At 37.6% G+C, this 24,782-nt stretch overlaps 1 protein-coding gene and 1 long non-coding RNA gene across 2 annotated transcripts in view; one reads left to right on the forward strand and one right to left on the reverse strand.

Annotated features, from left to right (window-relative positions):
- Window positions 1–24,782, reverse strand: part of MOXD1 (monooxygenase DBH like 1) — a 95,535-nt gene that overhangs the window by 10,483 nt on the left and 60,270 nt on the right. Inside the window, exons 5-10 of the mRNA XM_038526031.1 lie at window positions 18,157–18,336; window positions 17,779–17,881; window positions 15,923–16,089; window positions 15,098–15,289; window positions 13,886–13,945; window positions 9,003–9,145 (exon numbers count right to left, since the gene is read on the reverse strand). Of these exons, the coding sequence (XP_038381959.1) occupies window positions 9,003–9,145; window positions 13,886–13,945; window positions 15,098–15,289; window positions 15,923–16,089; window positions 17,779–17,881; window positions 18,157–18,336 (845 nt within the window). The remainder of the gene's footprint in view (window positions 1–9,002; window positions 9,146–13,885; window positions 13,946–15,097; window positions 15,290–15,922; window positions 16,090–17,778; window positions 17,882–18,156; window positions 18,337–24,782) is intronic.
- On the forward strand, window positions 7,251–16,217 carry LOC111095249. The gene is made up of 2 exons (XR_005353500.1): window positions 7,251–7,391; window positions 15,125–16,217. It is a non-coding gene; the product is annotated as an uncharacterized LOC111095249 (long non-coding RNA).

The raw sequence follows: 24,782 nt of genomic DNA on the forward strand, positions 1-24,782 counted from the left end.
GGGAAGAGCCAAGGGACCTCATGGCTGCGTTTTCCAAGCCTTGCTGGTGAGAGTGAACAGTGGTACATACATGAAATCTTTAAAAGTTTTGCTGCTAGAATAAATCAGTAAACTAGTAAATTTTTTTGAGATTTCACAGCATAAAGTAACATAAATGGTAGAAAAACACTTATTAATTTACTATAAATATAGGTAAAAGGATGTAAAGAAACTTCACATGTCCAGTGACCGCATGACCCAGGCTGATGACCTGGGGATGTGGTCCCGAGCCCCTCTGAGATGGCAGCTTGATTTGTATTTATTATCTCCTCTGCATTCCTGGTGACTTTGTTCAGGCCTCTATCTATAATGACGTCACACCAACAAACCTACTCCTTCCAGCCTATCCTATACCACACTTCTCGATTACCCCAGGAGAGAAAGAAATGAAGAGATGGAAAGAGGAGAAATCTTGAAAAAAATAAATCTTTATCCTAAGTATTTTTCCTTAAAAGACTAAGCTTTAGACCAGAAACATGTGACCTTGAGGTAGCAAGCTCTGCTCTCACTGGAACTGAGAGTTGGTTAGGAATATTGGGAATGGTTTAGAAATTAAAAGAGTTTCATTTTTGTACATCTGAGCAGGGTGTAAATGTCTATCCAGATGCATATATAAATAAGAGGGTATTATTTATGTATCACTGTAGTTGATAAAAACAAATTACATTATGATTTAATATTGGTGAGCAATTTTCCTTTGCAAATTTAATCAAATTACAAGTTGATTTAAAAATATATATATACACATGAAATGAACTTAAGACTACCCAAAGTAACTCTGGAAAGAGAAACAAATGACAAAGTTTGGTGACATATATGTTCTTATTTAAGACTTACTATAAAACTATGATAACAGAGTCTAATATTAGAGTTAGGCTAAACATGAACACCAGTGAAACAAAATTCACAGCCAAGATATAGTCAATGTATGATCCAATGATTTTCAACAAACATTTGAGGATAATTCACTAGGAAAAAGGTGGGTTTTTTTTTTTTCATCAAATGGCCCTTGAATAACTTGATAGCCATATGAAAAATGGTGAACCACAGTATTTGCCTCATAACACACACATAAATTTACTTAACGTGGGTCATCAGTATAAACACAAAAGCTGAAAAATGTAAACTTTATAGAGGGGTGGGATCAGGAAAAAATCTTCATAACCTTGGGTAGGCAAATATTTCCTACACAGGATATCCAAAGCACAAAATAAACAAAAAATGATAAAATGGCTTCAAAAAAATACCGTTAAAGGGGATCCCTGGGTGGCTCAGCGGTTAGCGCCTGCCTTTGGCCCAGGTCCTGGGATCGAGTCCCGCGTCAGGCTCCCAGCATGGAGCCTGCTTCACCCCACCCCCATGAATGAATAAATAAAATCTTTTTAAAAAATACCATTAAAAATGAAAATCTTCACAGACTAGCTTCTCCTAGTGGTAAAAATATATCTGACCAAGAGCTTATATCTTACGTGTAAAGAACACTTTAAAAATATAAAGAACTCTTACAACTCTATAATAAGAAAACAAGTACCCAATGAAACAAAACAATGGACAAAAATTTGAATTAAAAAGGAACATATAGATAACCAATAAGCACGTGAAAAGAGGCTCAATATTGTTAGTCATAAGAGCAATGGAAAATAAAACCACTATAAGATACCACTACATACGCTTTAAAATGAATGCAATTTAGGAGCTCTTATACATTATTGACAAGTAATTTTGGAGAGTATTTTGAGAGTCTTATGAGATAAACAAACTTGGTATACAATCCAATGATTCCACAAACACATGCTAGCCCAGAAAATGGAAAATATATGTCCATACAGAGACTAATACAATACTGTTCATGGCATCTTTCTTCATAGCAGCCAGAGACTGGGCACAATCCAAATGTCTTTGCACTGGTTAATCAATAGACGAATGTTGGTGTATCCACACAAGGGAATTCCACCCAACAATAAAAAGGAGTGGAGTGCTGATATATACAAGAGCATAGATGAATCTCAGAAACATTCTGAATCAAAGAAGCCAGGCACAAAAGAGTACATACTATAGGATTCCATTTTTATAAAACCTAGAAAAGATCAAACTAATGTGATGATGTAGAGCAGATTTGCAGTTTCCTGGGGCTCAGTGTGGGAGGTGGGTTTGTCTCTAAATTGCAGAAGGGAACTTTTGGGGGTGAGGAGAATGTTCCATACCTTGTCTGTGATGGGGTTAAATAGGTATACACATCTGAGAACAGGTGCAATTTGTCACGTGTAATTCTACCTCAAGCAATTTGACTTGAAAAGCCAATAGTAAAACAGAAATAAAAACATACCAACAAGCCAATGAAAAAGAAGATAAACATCACGTCATACACTTTATAATCTAATTGTTAAAGAAGAAAGTCAGGCAATCTGACCTAACCAAGTATAACTCCTGATCCTTTTGACACTCTCAGAGTAAAGGAATGTTGGGAAGCCCACAGTAAAGTTGTCTCCCAGGTGGAAGAGAAGCTTCAGGGCCACAGAAGATTTGACTGCATGATGTAAAGGCCTCGGACATTCTTCTATGGAAAGGGATTACATCCCAATCAGTTAGGAAACTTCCTCAGGAGGGTGCCTGGCTGGCTCAGTCGGTGGAGCATGTGATTCCTGACCTCTGGGTTGTGAATTTGAGGCCCATGTTGCGTGCAGAGATTATTTAAAAATAAAACCTTTAAAGGGGCACCTGTGTGGCACAGTCAGCTGAGTGCCTGACTCGTTTTTGGCTCAGGTCATGATCTCAGGGTCATGAAACTGAGCCCCACATAGGGCTCTGGGCCCAGTGAGGAGTTGTTTGCTTAAGACCCTCTCTCCCTCTCTCACGCCCCTCCTTGCCTCTTTAAAACAAATCCTTAAAAAAAAAAAAAAAGAAATAAAGAAAGAATACTTTTCGGGAGATTTTCTTAAGAACATCTGAGGAAGGAATAACCTATGCACAGAACCCAGAGCATACCAGTCCCATTTCTGTACCTCTATCCTCACAGCCCTTTACCCTCAAACTATGGAAAAGTGTGTACATAAAATATGTCAACCAAACCTCAAACTGTGGTGTGCAGAGAAAGAGAGCTACTGTCAGATTTGCTTATTAGAAGGCAGACAAGAATTCATCCACATTTTATCAAAGCAAAGAGACATTTTCAGACAGAATTAGCTTGGTGTAAGCAAGAAATGACACAACAATCCTGCAAACATAGGGTAAAGAAGAAATTATATCACATTTCATGAAAAGAGACAGAAAAAGTTGACTCTAGAAGAAAATATAAACCAATTATACCAGAGAGAATTCCCACAAGTGTTTCATGTAGTAAGTTTATTTAATAAGAGCATGAATTTAATTAAGCAAGAGCTCACCTACAAGAATTTAAAACAACAGAATGAGATGAAAAGGAAGATAGCAGACCAATGGAAATAAATTTAGGATGAAACAAATTTAGCACCAAATAAATTAGAAAAAGCAAGAAGCAGAAAACCCTATCAAAAAATTACAAGAGAAAGCATTTGTGAAAAACCCCAAATAGATTAGAAAAAACTTTGTAGATATAAGAAAATTTCCCTGAAATGAAGAAAAAATAAGTGAATAAATGTAATGAAAGAACACACTATGTTTCAGGAAAATTTAATGCAGATATTCAACACCGAACTATGTTCAGTTTAACTTATGATTTCTACAGGTAGACGAAGAATATTACCATTCATCCAAAGAGACCTCCCAAGAGGAAAAAAAAAGATATGGCCCTAAAATGTTATATCCAGCCAAATAGTGTCCAGATATAAATGCATAAATTCTCAAATATTAAAAAAAACCCACAGGGCATAAAGCATCTAGAAACACTTCTTGATTAACCAGCTTGCAAATAACATTCTGATGAATCAAATGAAAGACCTCAGAAATGTAGAAATCCTATAAGATTAAAAGCTGCATTAAATATTGTGGGGATTTGGTTTGAGGAATACATGGGAAAATGTACAATCTGGAAAATACCAAAATTATAACCTCAGTAATAAATATTTGGAAATACAGAAAAGGGACATGAGAGAAACTGAAAGTATAAATGTTCTCATCTTTTATGATCTAGAGTTGAAACATGTAGTGAAAAAGGAGTGTGCAACATTTTAATGTCTTTTACAATTTATGTTCTTAAACATTGGAGACCCTTTTATGAAACATTACTTCTCCTGGCTAAAAAGAACAGCAGCACCACATTTATCTATAGTTCAACAACTGTTCAGTTTCAGCTTAGTGTTTTTATATAAATTAAGCAAAATTAAGATGTCTTGTGTTATTTGAAATACTGCACAAATCGTCTTTCTTAACAGCAATCTACCCATATTTATAGCAACACCTCCACAAAAAGACATCTATCTATAATAGCATTCAATTAATGTTAGCATCATTTATTTCTAACAGAATTTGAGCTGATTGTGCCTTCTTTTTGAAATCTTTTTTTTCCTGCATTCCTTAAAGCCCTCATAAACAAGCATGGGGGACTCTTACACACTGTAAACATTAAGTGATTTTTCTAACAAAGAAAAATACAAACACATCCCTTGATTCTTTTTCAGAAATTGAACAAATTACATCAAACTTTCCATCACACAAGACTCACTGGACCTACACAGATGGTGTCGATGTATGGAACAGCAGAAAATAAAGCATTTATCTAAACGTGAGATCTATTCTGTTATCTGAGCTTTATGAGCCTTTTGTTTTTCCTTAAACTCCAAGCTCTGTAGGAGGCAGAGGAAAATTGCAACCCCTCCAACAGACAGGACGTAGTTGTCTCTACTTTTCTACAAGCTCCTCTTATCCTAGGATTGTTACAGAATGTTTAAAATAAGACGGTGCACCTAACTAACCATTCTATGTAAAGCATAGAATAGAAGATTAGGGCTTATATGTTACATGATATTCCTCTTTAGTATTGTATCCTGAAACCAAATTCGCAATATTCTTTTAAGTAAAACAGAAAAAAATCACCCAAACCATTTCTCTTTCTGATCTTTTAGCCCATACCTTGTTGGTTTGGCTTTCAATAACATTTACGTCGGGGTGATGACCTAACTCAAAGGTCTGATTTAAAGCCTAAACATGAATTTTACAACAGATGCTCCTTTTCACTCGTATTTTTGAAGAATAAATAAATTTAATCATGTAGTTAAGTGGTTTTACATGGGCAATGACATTACAAAACTGGCCTTGTTCTGCGAAACAATTCTCCCTGTCTTTTTAAGTCATAAAAAAACCCAACTTTAAATTTTCCTGAGAGAGACCAAAGGTGTGGACTCTAACAGAGCTCATTGGAACTTGGGAGTGGAGTGTTCAAAGGAAGATTTACACAGGTTGAGCACAAAAGAAAATAATTAGGCCATAGAATACATTTTGAATCATCACCTTATAAAACAAACAGCTTTCAATGTCCATTTGTTTTCAACATTCTTTCATATTAACTCTTGAATGGGAAAAAAATTTCTAGTCAGTATGTAAAAAAAATATTCTAAAGGGAAAAAAAAGCTATGAAGTCTGAGGAACAATATTGATATTTAAAAAACAAGACCATAGGGGCACTTGGGTGGCTCAGTGGGTTAAAGCAACTGCCTTCAGCTCACTCAGGTCATGATCCCAGGACCCCCGCATAGGCTCCCCACATCAGGCTTCCTGCTCAGCAAGGAGTCTGCTTCTCCTTCTCCCTCTGCCCCTCCTCCCTGCTGCTGCTCTCTGTCTCCTTCTTTCTCAAATAAATAAATGAAATATTTTAATAAAAAATAAAAACAAGACTATACCCTAGTGTTTTTGGAATGACATTTAATATACTGTTTTGATATTCATTACCATTTTATTTTTTGCATATGTAATTATTTATTTCAAATAAAAAGGCAAATATCTACCTATTTCTATCAGAGACACAACAAACATTAGGCCCTCCTTTGATTATGCATGATCTGATGTGGAATAGTCTCTGAATCCCTCAGTTTCCATTTCCTCTTCTACAAAATTGGGATTGCAAGTCCTTCAATACCTATCAGAATTGTGTGAAAACAAATTAATCGAAATTATACATATGGAAACACTTTATGAACCACAAATGAATTTACACAAGTGTTTGTTATTTGTATTTTAGTAGATACAGGCTTCTGTTCTGGTGGTCATTGGGTTGTCTGGGTAGGAACCCACTAGTAAGTATAACTGAAAAAGAAGAGAGCTCTTAGTTCATAATTTACAATTTACAATAAAAAGTAAATCATAATTATATACAACTTCAGTGAATGCATTTGACCACATTCTCATCACCTGTTTTTTAATCCTCTCCTTAAACATATCATCTCAAAAATCTATGTGTATCTTTTACCTAATTATATCAGTCTTTCATATTGAAAAGCCTTAATCATTGGAAAATTCTTCCTTATAGTAAAACCAAATCTATGCTCCAAAATTTCCACCAGCCACCCTAATTCTTTGTCGTGTGGCTAAGAATGAATAAAATTCTTTTTTTCTATGTCAACTAATATATCCAAAGCAGAACTTTCCATTTCTGCCTCAAATACATCTCCCTACAGTACTCTCTTTTTCTCTCATCACCTCCCTGAGATACCATCAACCAACAGGTCCGGTGTGTGCTACCGTGAGAAGGTAACCTGCTTGCTACCATTTCTCATCAGCTCTATGGCCACCATGTTGGTCCCAGACACATTCATCTCAACTGGGTGATCACAACAGTCTCCTGAGTGGTATTATTTTTCCCAGTCTGTTCCTCCTAGACTCCTTTCTCAATTCAGTAGCCAAATCAACATGGTTTCTATCCTACAATGGCTTCTCTTTGCACTCCAAACCTGGTGTCTTTATGTCACTCTAAGGTCCCACTTTTGCTCACTTCCTCTCTAACATATTTCACTCCGTTCCAGCCAAATTCGCCTTCTTGCTGTTCTTCAAACATGCTACTTTCATACCCACCATAAGGTCATGACATTGGCTCTTCTCTCTGCAAAGAGTATTCTTTATATCTTTCCATGGCTGGCTCCTCATCACTAAGGTCTCTACTCAAACATCACCTCTGGCCATGGATTGAATGTTTGTGTTCCCCTCCAAATTCATATGTTGAAATCTTAAGGTATCAGAAGCTGGGGTCTTAGGAAAGTGATTAGCTCATGAAGGCAAAACCCTCATGGGATTAGTGACCTCATAAAAGCAGCTTGAGAAAGGTCCCTGCCACCCTCTGCCACGTGAGGTTACAGTGAGAAGATGACCATCTAGGAAGAAGTGAATCCTCACCAGACACTGGATCTGCTGGCACTTTGATCTTGGACTTCCCAGCCTCCAGAACTGTGAGCAACAAATTTCTGTTGTTCATAAGCTACTCGGTCTATGGTACTACATTATGGCAGCCTGGACAGACTAAGACACCATCCCAGAGAGGCTTTTACCATCCTACTGACTACAGCTACACACTCTTCCTTCACTGTCTCAATTACTTTCCTAACATTTACTGACATCCGAAATTTTATATTTATAATGTTTATTACCTCTCCCCCATCCTAGAATATAGCCCCAAGAGGACAGAAATAATATATATCTTGTCTATTATTTTATCTTAAATAATTTCTATGTTGTACAATTGTGCAGAGAGAGTGAACATAGCATCCTGAGACTTTCATCCTTGGAAATGCCTGTGTGGAAGGCTGGCCTTTGGCTGGCATCAGCTAACCTAAGTAGTAAACAATTTCCTATCCTGATATAAAACTTTCCCCAAATGAAGAGTGACTCATTGTGCCTCAACTATTTGTACAAACAATGCAAATTAGGTGTTTTTTTTCAAATATTTACTGTTTTATATTGGGACAGTACATTTCACATTTCAACCAAAAGACAAAAATGCAGTTTAACTTAAACACAGAAAATGATGGCATCTCTCAGATGCCTTATTTCTAAATTGAATGAATACACACATTCTGTTTCCTTCTGTCCCCCAATGCAAGGCCACAAGCTTTGCCCAAAGTCTTGAGTTTTTGATGCCATAGGGCATCCGGCATCTTGGACTTGTGAGCCACTTGAATGTAGCAATTAAAACACTTGAGAGGTCTAGCAAATGGCATTCTAAAGGGACCTCAAAGTGCAGATACATCTTTTCAAACATGTTACAGGCTGAGCTGGCTCTTTGAACACTATCACTCTGCCTTCCTTCTGGAAGTCTCAATTTGAGTACTTACTAGACAGAGGACACCTATGTAACCAGTTCTCAATAAAAAACCCTGGTATGGAGTGCCTGGGTGCCTCAGTCAGTTAAGCATCTGCCTTCCTCTCAGGTCATGATCCCAGGGTCCTGGGGTTAAGCCCCTCTGAGCAGGGAGCCTGCTTCTCCCTCTCTCTCTACCCCTCCCCACAACTTGTGTGCATGCACGTATGCTTTCTCTTTCTCTCTCTCTCTCTCTCAAAAAAAAAATAAAATAAAATCTTAAAAATCTTTTAAAAAGCTTAAAAGAAAACCTCTGGGCACTGAATCTTTAATGGGTATCTCTAGTTGACAACATCTCATGCATGTTGTCGTACTTTGATGCTAGTGGAATTAAGTACATTCTGTGTGATTCCACTTTAGAGGCTTCTTGGACCCTTGTCCTGGGTTTTTTCTGGATTTGGCCCATGTGCCATTTCCTTTTGTTAAGTTTGTTTTGTACTCTTCCTCTGTAAAAAATATTAGCCATGGATACAATAATAGGCTGAATTCTTCAGGTCCTCCTAGAAAATCTCTGAACCTGGTAGGAGTCTTGGGGACCTTGGACATATCAAACAAGAAGCTCATTTTGTCATCACAGCTAAAAATAAGTAAACAGACCAAGACTTAAAAGAATTCCATAATATGGTGATAAATCCAATATGCAAATAAATCCCATTCTTCTGTGAAGTACACTACCCCACTATGAAATCCATTTACTACTTACGTGACTGGCCTATATATCTCCTTCACACCAATGAACTGAAGTTGCTCCATAATGTCTGGAATACTTGCACATCGAGTAAGGTTAATTCTTGGATAATAAAGAAGGTATGAGAGACACATTTCATTCCTGGTGCTCAATCCTCCCTGAAAATGGAGATCTTTTGTTTAGAAAAGTATGTGTTCCACCAATGCTGACACTTAGAGCACACAAGCCGCCTGTGTTCTACAATCTCTTGCAGCATTGACATGTAAGACATACTAAAGCTGAAAAATAATAATCTGAGTGACAATTTAGTCACATTGAAAAATTAATATAATTATTTCCATCTATTTAAAAGTTGCCTTTCTTAAACAATCTGACAATCTCTTTCAAATTCCGTTCATATGATGTAAACTTCTCAGCACTGAGAACATTTCAGAGGATTATAGGGATGCTTGGTCAACATGATACCAGTCAGTTTGATGGAATCTTTGCCTGACTGCACTGAATTTTCTATATTCTTATTGTTATGTGTATAAACATAAGCAGATGCATCCCACAGAGAAAACAGATCTCACCTTTTGAATATAGGTAATAACGTATTTACTGAAATTAAAAAGATGAAAGTTCTCAGGAGAACAGAATCTAGAACTGCTGCAACATATTATTGACAGTGTTAAAATTTCAAGGAAAAGTTATCAAACCTAAAAAGAAATTGGAAACTACAGTCTGCGTCCAGAAAATGAAAAAGTTACCAGCAGAAACTGATTGTGAGAAGCTACAGATGCTGGATTTAGCAAAAACTTATAGATATAAATATGTTTTAAAAGTTAAGGAAAGATGTTCAAGAAATTAAAGACAAATATGTCAAAAATGAGTAAACAAATAGAGAATGACACCAGAGAAAGGAAAACATAAAAAAGAACAAAATAGAAATTCTAGAGGTAAAAGTTACCATCATTGAATAAAAAATGCTCAGGATGAGCTTAATAGCAGATCCGAGGTAGCAGAAGAATCAGTGACCTCAAATATAGGTCAATAGAAGTTTTCCAATCCGAAGAACAGAGAAAGAAAAAAAAAAAAAACCTAAAGAAAGTGAAAATATCCCAGAAAATACCTCAAACTACATTAAGTATTACAACATACATGCAATTAGAGTTCCAGAGTGAGAAGGAAGATAATAAAAGGTAGGAAAATATTTTTAAAAATAATGGCTGTAATCTTCCTGAATTTAGTGAAAAACATTAACTTACAGACCCAAGAAGCTCAACAAATGCCAAAGATAAGTATGAAGAGAGCCATAGCTAAACACATCATAGTCAAATAGCTGAAATCCAAAGACAAAGAGGAAACCTCAAAAGCAGCAAGAGAGAAATGGCACATCACACACAGGGGAGCAATGATACAAATGACAGCTGGCATTTCATCATAAGTGATGGAAGTAACAAAAAGATATTGGGATTACGTATTCAAGGGCTGTAGGGAAAAATAAATTAGCCAAGAATTTTTTAACCAGAAAATCATCTATTACTAAAAAATGAAGGTGAAAAAGTTGGCAGTATTATTCATAGTTATAAACTAATGCAGTGCCTAAAGTGCAAAGATTTTACAAATTGCAAAATGCAATGTTTTGTACTTGATGAACAAAGCAGGATTGGGCAAAGGGAGAAGCTGATCTACAAATGAGTTTGCAAGTGATGCCTCAGTAAATATCATATTTAATTTATCATTCAGCTGGGGTGGCTCTTTGGAGAGGTACTAAACTGTAGGAAGGGAGCTGGGCATTTGTATCCTCCCATGAACCAGTCATGGGCCACGGCTGCCCCACTGCAGAGAGCATAACTTCAAGTGGGGCATTTCCTGACACCAAGGGCGACGCCCAGTGAATGACACAGCTGTTGGTTATCATCTGATATTTTCAGGGTCTGAGGCTTTGCTGTGTTGGCCCAGAAGATGGGTAGTATCCAGGTAGATCACCAAAATAGACACTAAAATAATAACTCATTATGTCTCAGTACAATATTTCATGCAAACAAAATCATATCTAAGGTATGAGATAAATAAAGCCAACACTGGTGGAGTAACCTCACCCTCTGTGCTCATTTTTAATTTTCCTCTTCCCCATCCTAACTGAAGATGACAATTATCTATTTGATTTAACATTCTAAAGCTTTTCAAACCCTTACATTCAGTTTATTGATGTATGGATGCATCCCTAAACAACATTTTAATTTTGTATGTTCTACAACTTTAGATACATGACATCATAACACCTATGGTCTGCTGCAAACTTGCCCTTTTCAATCAAGATTTTGTTTCTCAGACACATTCTCAGTTAATATATGTGGCTTTCATTCACAGATACATACTATTAATATATTATATGGACATATTACATTAAATTTATTCTTTTTTGTAAATAATTGAGCTGTTCCCAGCTTTTTGTTCCTGTGTTGCTACATGTTACTATGAATATTCTACATATTTCTCTCCTAGAACACTTTCGGCAAAAGGAACTTTAAAGATTTAAGATTAAATCCACATAGGAATGGAACTGGATAGAGCATATATGAATCTCCAACTTTATTAGATGGTATCATGCTTTTCCCCAAAGTGGTTTTATGAATTTACATTTAGCTGTGTGTGAAGACTCCAGTTTCCAATTGCATTGGAATTGCAATTTTAAATATTGCCAAACTGATGGGTATAACATATCTCACTCTGGTTTATATCTGCATCATCTTAATTTCAAATGAAATCAGGCATCTTTCATATGTTTATTATCTATTTGGGCTTTTATTTCTGTGAAATGTTTGTGTCTATTGCTCTTTTTCTACGGTCTGTTTGTCTTACATTACTGACTTATGAAATTTCTTTTATATGCTGGATACTAATGCTTTATTAATCTACGTATATTGCTTTTTTTTTTCAGTTAAAACTTGTCTTTTCACTTACTTAATAGTGTTTTTTGTTAACCAAAAGATTTCAGGTATTCATCAATCTTTTATAGTCCGTGCTTTTTTATGTTTTAAGTTCTTACTACCCAACATCATAAAAATATATTCATATATTTTCCCCCAAATAGTTTTAAGACTTTGCTTTTCACGTTTAAATACTTAATCTATCTAGAATTGACTTTCTTGTGTATTGTATGAGATAAAGACATAATTTTATTTTTGTCATGTCCATACCCAGTTGTGCTAGTATTCTTTAAAGAAAAATCCATTCTTTCCCACTTAAATGGATACCATGTCTATTTTAAACCAAGTTTCTTAATAGGGGGCTGTATATCAGTTTCCAGGATTCCTAATATGTACCACTATTCTTACTCTGGACCCAAACACACTATCGATCACTGTATCTTTAAAATAAGCCTTCACACCCAGTAGCTTATCTCTATCTTTTATTTTTTAATAGTGTCTTGTCAATTGTTAATGCTTTGCTCTTCTATGTAAACTTCAGAATCCATTTGCTCCATGTAAAAGCTAAAACTGTATAACTTTTAGAAATATGAAAAAAATAAGAGAAAATCTTTGCACCTATGGTTAGGTGAAAATTTCTTAGTTGGGATACCAGAATCTCAAATCATAAAATCTCTCTGAATTTTTTCTACTAAATCAATATCAAATTTATAGGGCAATTTGAATAGAAGGATTATCTTTATTTTATGGAAACTTTCTATGAACACAGGATCTCTTCATTTCTTTGGGCATACTGTAATGTTTTGCAAATAAAGATTTATAATTATTTTCCATGGAGATCAAATACATCTAATGTTAGATTTTATTGCTATAAAACTTAGAGTTTTAAAATGCACTTTCTTGAGATAGTTTCTTATATACTAAAACACAAATAGTTTTAGATATCAATTTTGAAGAGGTTTTTGATGTAGAAAATTATAATATCTGTGAATAATGTTTTGCTTCTTTGCTTCTTCCTTTATGATCCACTTATCTCATTTTTTTCCTTTTCCAGTACAATGTTGAATGGAAATGGTGATAATAAATATCTTTTTCCTTCTCCTGATATTAAAGCAATACTTCTAATATTTCAAGTAGTTTGATATTTGCTACAGATTTTTCATAGCTAGGATTTATCTCTCCTATTCCTGGTTTGTGAAACGTTCTTTTTATGATTGATTTAAATCTTATGAAGGCTTTTTTCTGCCCCTGTTGAGGTGAGCATGTCTTTTTCCTTTAATCTCTTCCTGGAGGATGCTATTAATATATTTTCTATTTTAAACCAATTTTACATCCTTTAGCTAAGCCCAAATTGATCCTAACATTACATTTTTATATAATGCAGAATTTGATTTGCCAATACTTCATCAAAGAGATTTCCATCAGGTTCATGTTGTTGACCTCTCTCATACTGTCATTATCAGGTTTCAGTATTAAGATTATGCTAACTTTATAAAATGAGTTGGTGAGAAGTGTTCCTTGGAATAGACTGTATAAGGCATGAATGGTCTATTTCTTGAATGTTGGTCAGGACTCCCCACTAATCTGTTGGAACAAAATTTCTCTTTGGCTCAAAAACCCTAAGGTCATACAAATCATTCTTCCTTTTGAAGTCTTGATTCATGTAACTCCAGAGTCAAGCAGATGGTCATTTGTAACCACAGGTCTTTAATTAATATGATTTGGTGAGGAAAAACTAAAGGACTAAGGATAGCTTTTCATGAAAGGGTCAATAAATTATACTGCAAATATTGCTATAGTATCATTAGTTAATCTGGTAAGATGCTAAAATAGCTCTGATTTCACTTTTATGATGTTTCATGCTCAGGACATGCAGGAATTTTGCCTTCAAATGGAAATGCTTTTTACTTTTTATCCTCTAAAATAAAAGTTTATTCCTCCTTCTCCAACAATCAATTTTAATAGTAATAAAAATTTTCTTACCCAAGTCATCCGGGCTCTATCTTTTGTGTTGTAACGACACTCAGTAATTAGATTATCTCCCTAAAACAAAAATAAAAGCTTTCAGATTGGGGTTTTAGGCTGTTTTATTTATCTAATACATTTGTAGGCCAATAGTTTTACTTGCTATGTGAGTAGATTCATTAAGGAATTTGATCCAAGGGAACTCTGATCTACTAAGTTCTAAGAATGCTAATATAATAAATAAGCAAACAAACAAATAGGGCCCCCTCAGGCCAAACTCCACTATGTTCAAAATGTATGACCCTAAGTAAGGAAAAGAACTATCTGGGCACAGTTTATTTATTTAAAACATAATTATATAAAATAGCTGTTATTTTGCACAGCTTTGTGAGGAGATTAAATGACATAACATGCAATTAGTTCTTAGTGCAGAGTAAACACTTCATAAATGTTAGCCATAGCTACTAGTTATTGTGATTACCTCTTCATTTATATTATTGTCTTTAAAAGTCTTTAGTCACATCTTTATTTCCTTACAACAGAATCATGAAGCGAAGTGATGGTTATTTATTGTTCCAGTGTTTTCTAACCTTTTGAACAATTCATTACACATAGAGAATCATTTTTTTATTGCTCACCACTCAGGTAAATGGACAGACTATTCATGGACCAGAGGCAGCTTGTGCTGGGTGCTGGTCCCCAGATTTGGTCTTCCTGGCCCACTACTCGGAAGGCTCAGGGATTAGTATCTTAACACACTGTCCTTCCACCATAACCTCAAGTATTGTTGCAAGTTGGATAATTAACTCTGTTTGAAACCTTTGTCAAATGAAGTAATTATCCTTATCTTCATTTTTACTGAAATGAAACTTCCCAAACGTCTCCTATGGTATAAAGAAGTATCTCTGATTTTTCCATTACAAGAATTGTAACCCAAAGGTTTACTGAAAAGTCAAGTAAGTAAAGAGTAATGTTTGGTACTCAGAACCCGAGGTTTTTTCTTTTTAAATCAACAGCTTGATTGCCCCCTGGGAATGGTAAGAAAAATGAGTTTTGAATTTGGAAATCAGATCAAACACATTCCATCTGAGTTGTGCAACACCCACAGTGGGTGGCTTCAAGAATGTGAATACGATGAGCAATTCTCTTTACTGGTAGAAACCTTGCTAAATCGCAATAGATAGATGCCTTGACTCTAAGATTCAGTAAAAGAAAACAAAACATTCATACTGGTAAGATTGTTTGTTCTTCCTTTAGATACTGAAACTCCTGGAAATTGAAGTCAAAATCATCATCATAAGCCAGTAATCTCATTTCCTCCCCCTTTCGAAAATGACGGAGCCTGATGCCCCTGCCAGCCAGGTGAGCATGGAGAAGAACAGCAAACACATGGATTCCACTTGGCTTTTCAGCTTCCAGAGCCTACAGGCAGGGCACACAGAGGAAGACACAATTAGCCCAAACAAGCACATGTTCAGACAGTTCACCATAAAAGAGCCTTGGATCGACAACTGAGAAGACAATCTAAAGCAATTTAAGTGAATGCTTGAGCCGCCACACATTTTGAATTTGGATCTTTCATGACTTATTCCTAGTAGTGTTATCTTTGTGAAATAACATTTTGTGGGCAGAAAAGAAGGGGAACTAATGCTTACTGAGAACCTACTGGACCACTCCTAAATGTTATCTTTCTTTTAGGAGGTAAAGAGGCAATCAAAGCTCCTGGCAAAAATGATTCCAGTTATGTTAGTAACCTGTAAATAGAAACTCTTCAAAGGGGAAATTATTCTCACTTTCTGAGATAAGAAAACCAAGTAGAAGAGGTGGTCAGGAAGTAAAACATCCTGGGAGTTATTATTGTCCAGAATTCTACTCCTACAGCCTTCAGGATTTAAAAAAAGCAATCAAAGGTCTTGCCACAATGATAAGTAATGACTTTACATCATGATAATGAGAAAAAGATTAATAACAAGTATGAGATTTTCCAAACATAGTTTTCTAAGAGCACTGATTAATCTATAAATAGCAGCTCACAGACTCAGAAGCTCCACATACCTCTTCTAGGCATTCCAGAGTGCAGTGACCCTCAGACCGGAATTCAGGCATCCCTGGAGGGATGGTATGGAAGAGGCTTACCCAGAGGCCAGCCTCAATCACTCCAGCATCATACTTCCTTATATCTGTCGTATGAAATAACCTCAGCCCAGAATTATCTATTAAACCTGGAATAAGAACATATAATTAAAAGTGAGTTTGAGTTCTTAAAAAAAAAAAAGTTCTCTACATTCAGGTGAAATAGATTTACAAATTTTCTTTACAATCTCACAAAGGAAAGAATTACAAATAAAAACTAGTGGAAGACAACAATCAGGGCACCCCGGGTGGCTCAGCGGTTTAGCGCCGCCTTCAGCCTGGGGCCGGATCCTGGAGACCTGGGATCAAGTCCCACATCAGGCTGTCTGCATGGAGCCTGCTTCTCCCTCTGCCTGTATCTCAGCCTCTCTCTCTCCCTGTGTGTCTCTCATGAATAAATAAATAAAACCTTAAAAAAAAAAAGACAACAATCAGTTTCACAAACAGTAATTAAAAGATAAGATATCATATTGTCTGCAACCATTTTTTACTTATACAGTATACCATGGGAGAAATGTTTGTGTTGTCTGGCTGATATATTTCACAATTACCTAACATAAAGACAGAAGAAAGAAAATTCTAAAGTCATTCATTAAACTATAGAATAACTCAACAAAAGTTTAATACCGTTTTCAGGTAAAGTTCAGTAATATTCCCATAGAGGTAGAAACCCCTTAGTCTAGAAACCATCTGCTGACAGAATAAACTACTGATGATTAATTTTCTTTATAGTTTGCCACCATTCTTTTAATCACTCAAAGAACAGTCAGTTATTCAATCAACAAAAATATTAAGAATCTATTATGTGAATAGAAAGCCCGACAATAGGCATGTGGAGATGAGAGATGAGTAAGACACATTCCTTGCTGTAATAGTTATCATAAGAAGGGAGAGAATGAGTCCCAAGCCCTTCATAAATTTGTTTCACTGACTTTGAAACTAATTGGCTCCTTTCTGCAGGGCTGACTTACCTGTGATTATCAAATTGATGCTTTGGAACCATTGGTATATGAATAATTTTATATTAATTGGTATGATTATTTTATTGTTTCTCTTTTTCACTACACTATAATTTCCATGACGGTGGCTTGGTGTCTGGTTTTCACTCATGTTATATCATTAAGCACAGACTACAGACACAGTCAATGCTCAGTATTTGCTGAATAATTGCACAAATCAATGTAAAATAACTTTGAGCTGCCTCTGTTGATAACTTCATATTGAATCTTTCAACCTTTTGGCTTCGGAATATTACATAAGTAGATATGGAAAAGTAGACTTAGAAATCAAATGTGGTTACACAACCCTCTTCAGTTCAATATCATATTACACCATGTCACTGTATAAATACTTCTCCAACATATTTATGATTTTCCCACCACACAATAAAATATTAATATTTGCTAGTATGATGGATGGTAATTCTTCATATGCACAGTTAGAAAATGTTTCACAAGTACTATGTATTGGGAACTAATTTACATCATGAAGAGAAAAATCTATCATCCTACTTCCTGGAAAGTAGCATGCAAAGTTGTTTTTTTAAAATCAGTGACCACATGTGTCCATTTTGCATGGATCAGTGCTGGTTAATCAATGTTGTCCCAGAGTAATTTTTAATAGTACCTTTCTTTTGCTCTTAAAAGGTTAATGTATAGGTTGATGGCAAATGTATAGGTTAATTCTAACATTGGATGCTAGTTTGTTCCAATCCTGTTAAGATAGGAGTTATAAAACTTCTAAAAATCATAGATAAAATATATGAAGAACAGACTCACCCTCCTTATATGTTGGATTGTCATAATGGACTTCCAGGAGCACATAACGAGGATCTAATGGAGTACCAAGGGATAATCCGACATGAGGTGGATAGGAAAAGCCCTAAATAAGGGAAACTCCATGAGATGAGCCCTATGAAAGTTTCTAAAAGTTCTATAACCAATCATTCTCAAAGATATTTCAACATTCTGGAACTCCGTAATCTAGAGAGTATTCAACAAAATGGCTTACAGAAAAAATCACTTTCAATGGGAAGAAAAATAAGCCACCCTCATATCAGAAATAATATACAGAGTTTTACTAGAACTGTATTTATTAGAACTGTAGGGGGAAAAAAAAAACATGACCCACGAATAAATAGTAATTATTTGTCCCACCTCTCCACCAATGGCCCAGGCAAAAATAACGGTCTCGCAGGTGAGGAACGCATCGGGCATGTTAGGGTGGTAGCACTCGTGGCCATAGTCCAGAATGCTGTCGTTAAAGCTGCTGCTGCACTGATAGAGCAGGATGTGGTGGACCAGACTCTCGTGGCCTCTCTGTATCACTGGCTCCACCTGAACAAGCACAAATGACAGGGAGAGTCCAGTGAATCAAACCAGCCTATAATCCCTGCGGTAAGCATGAAACTAGCATCAAGGATGGTCAGATTAAAAAAAAAAAAAAAAAAAAAAAAGGATGGTCAGATTGTCAAAGGAATCATGTTCTCAACTATGTAAAAGTTATGATGTGATTCAGATGTAATTTGCTCTGGTAAAGATAACAATGATGATGATAGCAATGATGGCAAGAGTGAAGAGGAGACAATCCATAAGGTGTGGATTCAGTGGGCTGCATGTCCAGCTCCAGGTCACGTTGGGCTCCACGCTGAGCAGAGGTTCTTTGCCTCTGACCCTTCCCTAACTCATTCTCTCTCTCCTCTCTCTCTTTCTCAAATAAATAAGCAAATCTTTAATAATGAAAAAAAAAAAACACAGGATAATGCTTTCCTCCAGGAATCATAGGATTTACTAATCTGTTTGGGTTTTGAACTCATTTTTGTTTTCCTTAACATTCTGTATGGCAGGTGTTTCAAAACCTGATTTCTTCCAGGCTCCTTTGCCGTTGGTCCCCTTCCCTCTTTTATCTTTTCTTTTCTTTTCTTTTTTTCCCCAAGCAGGAAAAAAAAAAATCAGGGCTATAGTAGACATAAGCTCTCTCAGTGTCCCTCTCTTCCACTTCAAAATATCATCTTTATTCATCTTTACTGAAAGTGATAGATGATGACTCATTCGTCTATCATCTCTCTATCATCTATTTGTCCATCTGGTGCTAAGCATAGTGCTGGACACAAAGTACGGCTCAGTAATGGCTATTTTTATTTTAGTGATTAAAACTGAATTCTAAGAATCTTCCTGTTAGAATTTGGGTGAGGAAACAACACTATAGCGATGCACTCATATGACACCGCTCAAATCAGAAGAGGGAAAACAAAAACCAGTGAACAGAGAATAGGGGTTCAAGATGGTTCAAATCCTGACAACACAATGCATGTGAGCATGTTCTATCCACTGCCCCTCCTGTAAGTTCCCTTCATAACTCCTGTCCACCTTTGCCCGGAACTGAGACTGAGCTAAGTCATCCAAGGGTCCCCTTCCCTGCACAGAAGAGCAGGAGCCCTGTACCTGTACAGGTATTGTCGTCAGTCAGCTACAGGGTACTTCGAACCCTCCATACATCTGCTAAAGAAGCCCTGGTGTATCCATAAATTTCCAGGACTTTACCTGCTTTAGCGTTCAACACATCTGCTTTTAGGCCTAATTACTAGAATGCAAACAAATGCATTTTGAAACCTTTGCTTGTTCTCTGCTTTAGACAAGCATATAAAGATAAAGTGTTTTTAGCTATTCTCTCCTAAAGCTTCCCATTTTGATTTTCTACATAGTTTTTCTTTCTTTTTTTAATCAGAAACCGAGGCAGCCAAACAGGGAAACGGTATGTAGTAGGCAGAGGTCTGAATAGTCAGCCAGGGCTTCCGATTTTTAAATCCAGCTTGCCTTTGTGTTGCATGTAAGTCGTGCCGTGGCTGACCCACACGTACATTTCTGACATCACATTCACAGAAACGACATGGCACGTGGCTTTGTTTGCACTTGCCTCATCTCTAAAGGACTGCGCACCCTGAAGGCAGAACCTATTTTCTCTTTTGCTTGATCATGGCTGTTATTGTTCAAGCATGGTTGCGTGATACATCACACAGAAAGGTAAGCTAGACTTTCTGTTAGACTGTAGCTTCCACATCTAGTTTGAGCTTTCTTGTGAGACTTAGGTGGGCCCCTCAGCACTCCGAGGGAGGCAGGGCACTGCTAGCATGCCCACAGGAAGAGAGGGACATGGACATTTTTTGCTAAGTACCTTACCAGTTAGGGCAGAACCTGTACGTCCTGCTGAGCTCCACAAGGTAGGTCCCAGGAAGGAGTCATAAGGGCAAAGGAGAGTCGGCTGCTGCGGGGGCAGCTGCAGAAACAAGTGGCCCCCATCGAGGTGCCATGCAAGGTCAATGCTGAAACCAACACCAAGCTTCCAAGCTACCAGTGCATTTTAGAAATAATAAGAGTAACAGACGCATTTTATTTAGTACTATCTGCCAGCCACTGGGTTCATCATTTGCTATATTTCATTTAATATTTACAACAAATCTAGCAGGTTACTGTTATTGATTCCACTTTACAGATGAGAAAACTGAGACTCAAAGGATGAGGAAATAAGCCCCAAGTACCACAGGCAGGAAACAGTGGAAGGGGATTTGAGAATTGGCCGGTCTGACCCCAAAATCAGTACTCTCCTAGCCGCAACACGCCGTTGCGGAAGATGTGTCAGGCCCTGGAAACTGCTGCCAGTGAGAGAGAGGGTGAGGATGGGAAGCCTCATGTCCTGAGGAGGGGGGTCCTGCCCTCCTAACCACCCCAGTCCAAGTGTCCCTTCGCCCTTAGGGAGATGAGACAGAGGACAGCCTTTTGACACGTTCTTTCCTAAGGAGAGAAGATAACAAGGCCTCCCCTCGAAACATGGTGAGGTCTTCAAAGAGAACCAAACTGTAATCTGACCCCCAGACTACAAACCGAGGGGATTTTCCCAAGAAAGAAGTTTTTCCCAAGGAAAAAAATACATGCGTGAAATAACAAGGAAACATTCTGCATGCAAACCTGAACGCTGATCAGAGGAGGGAATATGAAGGCTCGGAAGAAGCAGAGCTCTTGGCAGAATGGAAAGGACCTGAGAGATGAAAGCCCAGAGAGAGAGAGAAGCGCTTGAGAAGGTCGTGTGAGGGCAGCCCCTGGACAGAGGCGCGCTGATACCAGAGAGAACACAGCTTTCAAACTCCTGAAGGACAGAGAACTTCTGGGGAAGGAATCTGAAGGCAACCACGCGAGGCACCTGAGACCCTAGGACACTCCTGTGGCACCGAGGTGGAACTCAGTCCCAGGGAACGCAGCACCCCTGCCATGAGGAGCCTGGATCTCGGGGACCCCCCGCACGACCCCCAGGGATACCAGGGCCCGGTACCAAACCCAAAACACTGTGTCTCGTCGTCCTTACCCAGGGCTACTCTGAAGAGGTTGCAAGACCTGCTGTGACATTCCTTCCTTAGCCTAAATAAGGCGGAGGCAGAGACGCGGGCCCACGTGAGGGCGCAGGGAGGTGCCCCGACACCACCTCCCGCAGGGGGCACAAGCATCGAACACCAGCCGCTCCTGTGCGTGCAGGAACCGTGCACTGGGGAAAGACTCCTCCTTCACTGCATCGTTTGAAATAATGGTGGACTGATACACTTTTATATTAAAAATATTTCTGAAACAAATAAGGCTGTGATGAATCTCTGCTATAAGGGGCAGCATTTAAACAGAAAGACTTATTTCGGTTACTTCAGGGATGTCACATCGTGATCACAATCAAAATGGGAATGCCAAAAAAATAAAAAATTAAGCTTATAGAAAGTGTCAAAGAAGGTCACGGCAACATAAGTATACAAATGTGGATAAATTGTAATTTCTGAGACGGGAACAAACATTTAATTTCAGTTTTCTTTTAGGCTGGCTAGATGACTACAGAAGAAATAAATAAAAAGGAAGTAGTGCATATTGAAGTGGGTCGAAATGATACCGATACCCGATGATACTAAACTGTGTTATTGATGCCTGTGTTCTTGCACACAGGTGGCATTTGCAGACCAGAACAGGTGACAGTTCTGTACACCCGCTTTCATATGCAACAGAGGCCAGGCAAGGACGGCTGGCACCTGTGGGTTATCTGTTAGCCCCAGTGCATAGCAAAGGGACAGCCTAGAAGAGAAATCACAGATGGAATGGGGATAAGGGAGAAGCCTTCAACGTGAAGGAATTTTAAGAGTAAAACAGTCTCCAGTTCGTTCAAGTAGCTGAAACTTTGAGGGTACTCTTGAGAGAATTAGGCAGTAAAAAGGAAAACCAGAGAAAAAGAGAGCTGCTAGGCATAACCAAGACCAAGGTGGAAATTAACATTGACTACAAAACCAAATCTGGGAATTGAAAAGCCCTGAATATTGCACTGTTCTCATGATCCCATCATCTGCTCTTACCTCTTCCTCCAGGTCAATGTCTTGCATAATCCCTGCAACACAGAGACTGCTTAATAACTACTTATTGAATGGAAATGAAGCCTGCATCCCACATCAGCAGCCCAATCTCAGTGTCCCACCCTGCACTTATAACCACCCAGGACTGTGCTCCTTCTGAAACTCTCTGTCCCTCTTTCCTGCTCGGTTGGTTCTTTCATCCCTCTCCAGTCCCTCAACCTACCACTTTTCCCCACGAGGCTACTGAAATTACGTGTGCACTGGCCACTCACAATTGACCCAGACACTGACAAATGTGGATCAATCCTGTAATCTTCCCTTTCTGATCCTCCACTTAGGATACCAAAGATATTTTCACAATCATTCATATAAGAACTCAAAAGTCATGATTCAAGTTTGTACTTCCATGCATCAATCTTTCTTTATTTTGCTCTGTGTTCTGTTCCTTGGCTATGGACGAGCATAACCTGTTCAGGGCAGGGTACAAATTTCAGAAAATGAAAGCAATTTGCTCTCATTGCAAACCTTTTTAAAATCTATGTATACCTCCTAATCAGCTCTCAGTAAATGACTCAATTATTTCAGTAAGAGAGGAAAGAATTTCTATTCATTCTGTAGCACATGAGAGCAGAGTTGGACACAATATGACTGGGAAAAATTTTTCTAATTATATCAAATAATGAAATGATCCAAAGCATCTTACTTGATGTGAACTTGTTCTACAGAATAGAATGAGATAAGGATAAGACAAAAAGCTTCTAAGTGTGTCAGAACTCCTGATAACTTAGAACCAAAGCGTTATATCAGAGTAGGAGGTAAGAAACTCTTAGTGGAAATGCATATTATCTGTCTGTCATTCGAGGTTTGAGGTCCTTGACAAAGCCATGCTTGCCCGATGGTCTTTCACCAACACCTACTGGGAAACAGTTTCTGTTTCAAAAAGACTTCTCCAAAAAGCCACTGAAGTTACAATGGCTTAGGAGGGTCCTAAACCCAATGACTAGTGTCTTTATAAAAGAGATAGGAGAAGGGGATTCAGATTCAGACACACACAGAAAGAAGACCTTGTGAAGATGGACACAGAGATTAGACTCAAGCTGCCACAAGTCAGGGAAAACCAGAGACCATCAGAAGCTAGAACAGCCAAGGAACGATTATCCCCCAGAGCCTTTGGCTGGAGCACAGATGGCCCTGCTGATGCCTTGATTTTTCCAGATGCCTCTGGAGCTGTGAGAAAATCAATTTCTGCTATTTCAAGATACTTGGCTTGTGGTCACTTATCATAGCATTCCTAGGAAACTAATACATCCTCCACTCCACTAACAAATCATGGATCCGTACATTTATACCTAGGTCATGATTGTCCCTGCATTTATTTGGGACATAAACTTATTATAAACATACATTGTTTCCCCTCCTTACATGCTTGTTGCTAAATGATTCCATATAGTTACTTAGTCTTAAGCCTATTTTACTTGACGAATATGCAAGTGTTCTTGAGAGAGTTAAATAAATTTCATTACCTATAGATAAACATATATGTATACACATATATATATCTTCCTTTTGTTTTTAATTTTGGAGCATAAAAAAGGGAGAGAGTGCCCTTCTGGACTTGTTCAAGTATACTGAGCTCAATGTGAAAAAAACAGGAGGTTATTAGAGCTCTTATGAGCAATTTTCCAATACTAAGGCTACCCATTTAAGACATTGCTTGTTGAAACATGAGTAGAACATAGCTCTATAAAAGCAACTTGCAATTCAACAAATTAAAAATTAAAACAAAAGAAGACAGGTGATGGGTGGAATGTGTAATGAGCTGGAAATCTGATAAATCTCTATCACTTTTCTTCCTGCCCATTCTTGTTCCTGGCACCCTCTTTTACATACCTACCCCAGGCACAGGCAGCAGATGGTGATGTCCATGTAAAAGCCAGTAAACCATCTCTGACACAGGTTATCCAAAGGGCATCTGACTCATAATGCAATGCTGCCTATGAAAACATTTCAGCCAGAACTAGCAGTGTAGACAAATGGTTATAAAATTATGCCGATATGCTCATGGGACTATGATAAGATACTAGGTAGTATCTACCCATCTCATCCCCCTCATCCTCATCTTAAATGGGGAGATCTCTTTTAGCATAACAATATTTTCAACTTATAAGAGACAACCAAATTGAGCAAGAAAATGGTATCAGTATATCACAAGTAATCCACTCTGAGAAAGGTCAGTGTTCAAAGCACAACCTGACTTGCTGAAGTGGTGTCAAGGGGCCACAGCTTGAATGGACTTGGCAGCTATAGCTCAGGAAGTGATAGTTCAGTGGAACAGAGATGAAGAGAAGGAATGAAGGAAGGAACCGAGGGACAGGAGATCTCTGGGAAATAATTTACCCACTACTGCAA

The sequence above is a fragment of the Canis lupus genome, chromosome 1, assembly GCF_011100685.1.
Source record: "Canis lupus familiaris isolate Mischka breed German Shepherd chromosome 1, alternate assembly UU_Cfam_GSD_1.0, whole genome shotgun sequence".
NCBI lineage: Eukaryota > Metazoa > Chordata > Mammalia > Carnivora > Canidae > Canis > Canis lupus.